General features: G+C 32.9%; 1 protein-coding gene across 1 annotated transcript in view; it reads right to left on the minus strand.

The window, feature by feature from the left end:
* LOC122082479 overlaps positions 1–1,855 on the minus strand; it is a gene marked incomplete in the record, with an annotated part of 21,500 nt that extends 19,645 nt beyond the window's left edge. The window contains 1 exon segment of the mRNA XM_042650080.1: positions 1,309–1,855. Coding sequence (XP_042506014.1) covers positions 1,309–1,689 — 381 coding nt within the window.
* Positions 1,856–7,414: the final 5,559 nt, after the last annotated feature.

Genomic DNA, 7,414 nt, shown 5'->3' on the forward strand with positions numbered 1-7,414 from the left:
TTTTTTTATTATTATTATTATCATGAATAGCATGGAAACTATCATTAAAAAATTGGTTCAATTCTCGAAATGCTTGAATGCCTCATTTTACGTCCATTTCACCCATACCTTAGCCAAACCACCTGCAAATCATTTATCCAAAAAGCGGAAATTCTCCTTACCTATCGGAAACAGGTACACTAAATATAACAGAATAACTTTTCTCTGTTGATCATAAGATACGGAGAATGGAAACTTTTCCAACACAAAAGGAACACCTAAGAGACTAACAGAAATCCTTCTTGCATCCTACTATTCCCTTGATACTACACTTTCTATAGATGTAGTTATCAATATATAGTGGTACCCTATTAATGGAGAATTGGTTTGGATTAGGTACGTTGGTTCAATTTACTTGTGAACCAGAAAACATTGGTTCAATAGATTGGGTTTTATCTGAACTGTCCAATCAGCTATTCAGGTCATGCAGTAGGATTTAGCAGTTTATTGTCAGCTTGCTTCACTATAATTTTATTGTAAGCAGTTGGCTGGATTAGGGACTTTATAAGTCCAGCCATAGATTAAGTTGTCTTAATTCAGTTTCCTGATAAGATTAGAACTTAGGACATGCCGATTGGATATAGTTTCCTTTCAGATCAGGCTTTTATTCCTTTGAGTTATTTAGTGCTTGAATCAACGAACCTATACAAGAGAGTTAACTTATCTATTATCTTGGTTCACTTATCTATTATCTTCTTATTAGGTGGTCGAATGAAGATAGAACCCACTAATTTGATGAATGAATTAAGAATTACTCAAGTTAGTTATTGAGATGGAGATTGTTCTCTTCTCTCTCCTTCCCCCTCCCCGGACTTGGTGCTCTCTCTATCTCTCTCTCTCATAATTGTTGCAGACTCACTTTCTCCTACCCACCACAAAGAAATATAACGATTTCATCTGCATCAACTATGGTGTGCATAATATTCTGCTCTGTTTATAAGAACAAACCACAAAATATGACTAATCCACAAAATAGTCGCGAAATTGGAATTTCTCAGTTAGCCCATTATACCCTTCAAATCTATACATGCGATAAATAACTCAACTCCATTCAATGAATACAGAACAAAAACCACAAAAACCTCGTCCAGTATATCTCCTGATCCCCACACCACAATCAAAGGTGTTTACAAAAGAAACTTCGAGTTATAGGGCTGTATTAGAAGAAGAACTACATAGACCCACAGTTAGTTATGATAAATACAAATTCACTTCAATGAATAAGTATCGATTTAGTCAACATATCAGAGAGAGTGAGAAAGAACAAACCCTAGGCCAGTTGTCAGAGAAATCGAGGGTGAACGTGCGCCACCTGCGACTGATTTCAAGTTCACGATCGAGCTCGCGAGCCTTGTCGGTGGCAGACTGCACAACAGAGCTGAAGCTCCTGGAAACGTTATAGCGGCGGTCAAAACGCTCTGCGGCCTTCTTAGAGTCAAATACGAGCTGCTCAAATCCATCGTTGGCACACCTCCACGCATCCTTCCAGACCTCGCCGGAGGCAACTCGCTTCGCAAACCCGTCGAAATCGCTCCGCTGGAATGCCTGTATCGTCGCGACATGACGCGTCGAAATGGCTCGTCGTTGGATGGATAAGCAGCGAGACTTCGAAGGCGACAGTAAGGGATGCCATGGCAGGCTTATCGCCATGACCACACCACGCGCGCGAACACTCTCACACAGAGAGACGCGAAGACGACGGATGGGAGTGAGGGAAAATTGCAAGGTCTGTAAAGGCTCAAGGATCTAGACTGCACGTGGGGATGCGGGCAGTCGACGTGCGCCCATAGCTCTCCGTTTCCGAACTCTTTCGGGAAAATGTCACCATATCTTCCTACATAGGCCAATCCGTTTTGAATTGACACGTGTTAGTACGGGGGCAAAATTATCGGGTGCAAGTGATCGGAGAAAACAATTTTATTTTTTTAGAATAAAGTTACGTAAAAACACTGTGGCCAATGGGAGTGCATATAAAAATATCAACAAGATTAAGATTTTCGTCTGTTATCATTTCACCCCTTCAATGTCTGGGTACAAAGGCCACACTGCCTTCCAAGCTTGTTTTTTCTTTTTTTATTTTTCTTTAGTTTCATCCACCCTTTGATAATTAAGATTATAGAAAAAGAATGTTACCTTGTCACATGGTTCTTAGGCAGTTATGCCCACCTAAGGGCGCACAAAGTTATCACTCTGTCCTCGTGAAATTAAAATTCATATGCAAGGTGATACCCCTATAGTATATCATTCTTGAAATTCTAATTTGAAATCAGAATATCATACATGAACTAAAGTCTGCATATTTATAAATAACTTCAGATTTAACACCCTTTCAAGTACAAACAGTATAAAGATAAATCTTACAAAACACAAATAGTATGAACAATATAAAGATAAAGCTCACAAAACATATTGAAATATGGAATAAGATTCTAACCTTCAACAGTGATCATAATCTTCAACAGTAATTCTTATCTTCAACAGTTGCTATTGTCAGATGAATCAAAGTCTAGCACGTAGTCATAGTAACTGTTCTCAAGAAATCCAAAGTAGTATTCTTTGACTGTTTCACCTTAAAAGGGGATTGATGATAGGATGAATCAGTTGTTCTGCTGGGGGATAACTTACTTCTTATAAGTAATCTATCTTAGAACTAGAAGTGGAAGAAAGGAAAGAAGAAGTGGAGATGAGTAAGAACTAGAAAAACTTGAGTGTGTGAAATAAGTCATGATTGATGAGGACGTTATTTTCTATTATAAACATGATCTTACTAAATTTTGGGGGGTATCTAGTATGTGCAAAAAAATCTCTTAATAGTATCATTCAAACAGTATCTGAGACAAAAACGGACATAATATCAACTTCTTGCCTGAACAGTCCCACTGGGTCTCAAAGGCTCTTGTAAAAAAATATTATACCAAAGGCAATGAAGTCTATTAAAGGAATATCAATTCTAATATGGAGGATTCAATAGGTAGCAATCATAGAGTATACTACGATATTTCGATAACTCTGTATCCCCAAAAACTAAAAGAAGAGGAAGAGAACAGAAAATAACTACGAAGTTTAAGCTAAAAACCCATGGCTCTGATACCATTCTTAAAATTCCACTATAAAATATGAACTAGAGTCCACATACTTATAGATAACTTTAGACTTAACACCATTTCAAGCATAAACAGTACAAAGATAAAGTTTACAAAACACAAACAGTACAAACAATTACAAAACATATTGAAATTTGGGATAAGATTCTAATCTTCAACAGTAATTTGTATCTTCAGCAGTTGCTACTGTAAGATGAATCTAAGCTTATCATGTAGTCATAGTAATTGTTCTCAAGAAAGTCAAAGTAGTCTTCTTCTAATTGATTCACGAGCGGGTGTTAGAGAATATCTTTGAGGGTCCATTGTTGTTTGAGTAGAATTAATAAAATAAGAGGGAACAATATTATAATCCACATTATTGTCACAACACATGCTATGTTGTTTGATGCAAGGGCTAAGCGACAAGGTTGTGATCTCTTACCCTTAAAATTATTTTCAAAGAAGAAGGTCTTTGTGCTGGGACCATGGAAAAATATCCTACGCCACATCATGACGGTTTGAAGAATGGTACATAAACTCACATGGTCAAGGTAAAAGAGAAAAAATAGTAAATAAAACGTCTAAGAGGATGATAATACCTTAATGTTGTGGGAAACTATTTTCCTTTTTGTTTTCATATAAAAATTTTAAAAAAAAAATTCTATATAATAAAATGAACCGAGTTTTCCATAAATCACGGTGAAGAGAAATCCTTTAACTATAAGGAAGGTACTTTCGGGAACATACTAAAATTTTATAGGGGGTTTGTAAACCCTAAGGTTGTGTGGTGAACATTCTTGCACGGTGGAGGAAAACTCTCTTAATTTTTCATTATTTATTATATTATAACATATAAAAAAATAAAAATAAATTTCGGACCAAGTTTTCATGCATTCACAGTAAATTGGAATCCTTCACTGTAGGGTATCCAAGTTGCTCGAGGGGGTAGGAGGATGTGCAAGGGGTCTCCTCCGTCAGATCCAGATAGTGAATACACCACACGGCTCAAGAAAATTTTGTCAAAAAAAATTATTTGGTTATAAATTTTACTAATAAAACAAGCATGACCCTTGAATTCATTAAAATACAACTTTGATCCATGCAAAATACTACATAAGAGTTAAGGAAAGGACCCATAGAGGTATCATAACAATGGCCCAAGAGGGCCACAAACTTCTTGGAAAGTAGGAAAGATACAAATAGTTTTGTGATTAGAAGCCATCAAGAGAACTTGATCCACTAACCAAATCCCTAAAGAACTCTCATAAGGGAGAAGTGCCAACCACCAGGGCAAGCTTTAGCTAAAAAAAAAAAAAATTATTCATTTCAATTCACAAGTGTAAAAACTAGTACAACCCTTAAATTCCTTTAATATTATGAAAGGGTGTGTCATCCATGGGACTCATTAGTGATAATTAACCCATAACTTCGTCATATTCTCTATTGCAGTAAACGTAAGTGGATCATTTATTATTATACTCTCATTGGTTAAATTTTTATTTGTATTTATGATATATTTCTATGAATAAAAATAATATTATTGTTTAGTTGCTATTAGATAAAATATATATATAATTTTTTTTTACGAAAAAAAGAAAAAAAATACTGTTAAAAAGAATTACAATTATATACACAAGTAGCACATAATTTATTGACAGCAGCTTTCTAAGCTTATGCTTTCAAAAAATAAAGGGCATCCATTGATGCATGATTTTGTTCCAAACAGAAGATTTAGTTTAAGTGCTGAAAAAGTGGAAAAAGATGACCAAGGCCAAGTTTCCTTCGTAGGTTCGGGTTTCATCTTGGTAAGTCTATAAGAATATGTCCATATCATCATGATATGTTATCCCATTTTCGATGTCTTCCGTGCTTCTTGCAACAAGTCCTTATTCCTATGGTACCAAATAAAATAAAGAGTAATAGAAAAATAGGGAAAAATCATTATCTATCAGCTTTTCATAATAAATCAAAAGAAAACAAGGGTATAACTAGGGAACACATATATGAATAAGGGAACCAATTAGGTCTAAACCACATGCAGCTTATACTCTTTTAGAAAATTCACAGTCAAATAATAGATGCCATATATTTTTATATGAGGCACAAAAAGAGTAGGTGTCCCAATAGAGATTGATTCACAAAGAGTATCCCTAACAGTGATCCCATTGAGAAGATTTCGCCAGAATATCTTGAATTTATGGTGAACATATAGTTTTCAAAGAAAATTCCATTAATTAGGAGGAAGCCTATTGCAAACCGCCCACCCCCCTCGTGTAATGAGAAAAAGGTTGGTATGTCTATTTGTGCGGATATCAATCCTCATAAATAAATAAATTGAGATACGAACATAGTTAGTAGATAAGTATATGCTTACATATAGTTAAAAACCTTTACAAAATATATATAGTTAAAAATATATTTTTTTATGAATTTTTTCATATATATATGATAAAATATGCATCTTTTATAAAGTTGCAAATTAAACATGTATAATACGTTTTAACAAACGTTGCTTTGTTTAAACAAAAAAGAAAATGTAAAAACAAAACCCCCAACATCCCAATTCTGTCGTCCATCTACACTTCCTCTCTCTTCTCCGTCTTTGGTAGCCCTTGATTGCACCAGCTCAGACTTCACAAGTGTCCTCTAGTTGTAATGAAAGCCCTCAAAATCTTTAAAAGTCTTCGTAACTCTTTGATAATCATTTGTAAGTTTATTCTCCATAGAGATGATGCCAGGATGGCAGCTGGCTATGTTTTTGTTCATTGTCTTTTTTTCCTTTTTTTATTATCTTTGTTATTTGCTCATTCTTTTCTTATGTGGATTATAATTTAAGGGCTGATTATACATTTGACCACAATTAAAAACCTATTTTTTGAGTAATTTTCACTCCCCACCCCTCATGCATTTTACATATCTAATGAAACTTTTAATCTAATTCTTAATTTTTACTCATATTTACTTGCGCAAAATGAAGATTATATTCTGCATAAAACTATAGTTTAAATTTATAAGTGGACCTTACTTCATAACTTAAAAACCTATATGACTAGATATGAAAGTAGAGTTATTAAACCAAGTTAATCAAAGAGTAAAAAAAAAAGGCATCAACATATACAAGTGACAAAGAGAGATAGATTTTCATGTTTTAGTTTGTCTGGAACATTATACTGCTTAGTGGTTCTCAAAATATTTCAAGAACGTAGTTAAACCAACTATATAAGACTATCTTTAGTTCACATGGTATTTTTACAATATAAAATGCTTAAAGGGTTGTCAACATGTTTCCTCATGATTTTTTAGTTAATCCCATTATATCCATCAATTTTCTTAACCTTCAAAGAAGTCTTGCTAATCACTGGTTTTCAATATCCAAAAGAAAACTTAGTTTTCCTAAACAGAATAGTTCTTCAAGTAATATAATTAATTAATTTGTTCTCTACTATTTTGATTTAGTTTCATTAATATCATTGAAAACAATTGAAATTTACTATTTCTGTTTTACTACATAATTTATAGGAATAATATAACTATCTTGTCTCTTACGAAAGAACTTAAACCCCAATTTGTGACTATACTATGACAGAGGTAATTGATATTCAATATTTTCAAAAGTAATCAACAATGTAAAATTGATCTTTTACCAAAGAAATTCTTACCAAAGTTAATATGGATAATGGACAGTATAAAATATGAAATTTGATTGTAGCACATATGTGCCTTAAATAAACTAATTCATCTTTATAACATCCATAAGACATAGGTACATTGAAAGAAAAAATATAAAATTGAGTTGTGCAACAATGGAAACTATCTCTTTATAAGAGAAGGAAAGAAACTATAAGAAATGAACTTAAAAAAATAGGTGAATTAAATATTGGTATATTTATGTTTCAGTATAATAGAAAACAAGTGAGAAATTATAAATTATTGATATCTTTTCTTTTTATGACATGAATTCTATTTTGTAGATTTTATGAGTTGTATTGTGACTAATATATACATTTTCTCGTCATAAAAAATATTTTGTAGGATCTTCATGTTCGATGAAATGATATCATTGAAACTTTGATGTGTTACATAGTAATCTTATTGGATGTAATAGGGGATTAAGTATTTAACTATATTTATTTTTAATTTAATTTTTGGTGAAATATTTATTTATTTCGATTGTGATATTTCTTTATGATAAAATATTACATGCATGCTATTACTTTTCTGATTAAGTGATGTACATGTTTTTTTTTTTTTTTTTTTTTTTTATGTACATTCATGTTGCATAGTGAATATAT

The sequence above is a fragment of the Macadamia integrifolia genome, chromosome 6 (assembly GCF_013358625.1).
Source record: "Macadamia integrifolia cultivar HAES 741 chromosome 6, SCU_Mint_v3, whole genome shotgun sequence".
Lineage (NCBI taxonomy): Eukaryota > Viridiplantae > Streptophyta > Magnoliopsida > Proteales > Proteaceae > Macadamia > Macadamia integrifolia.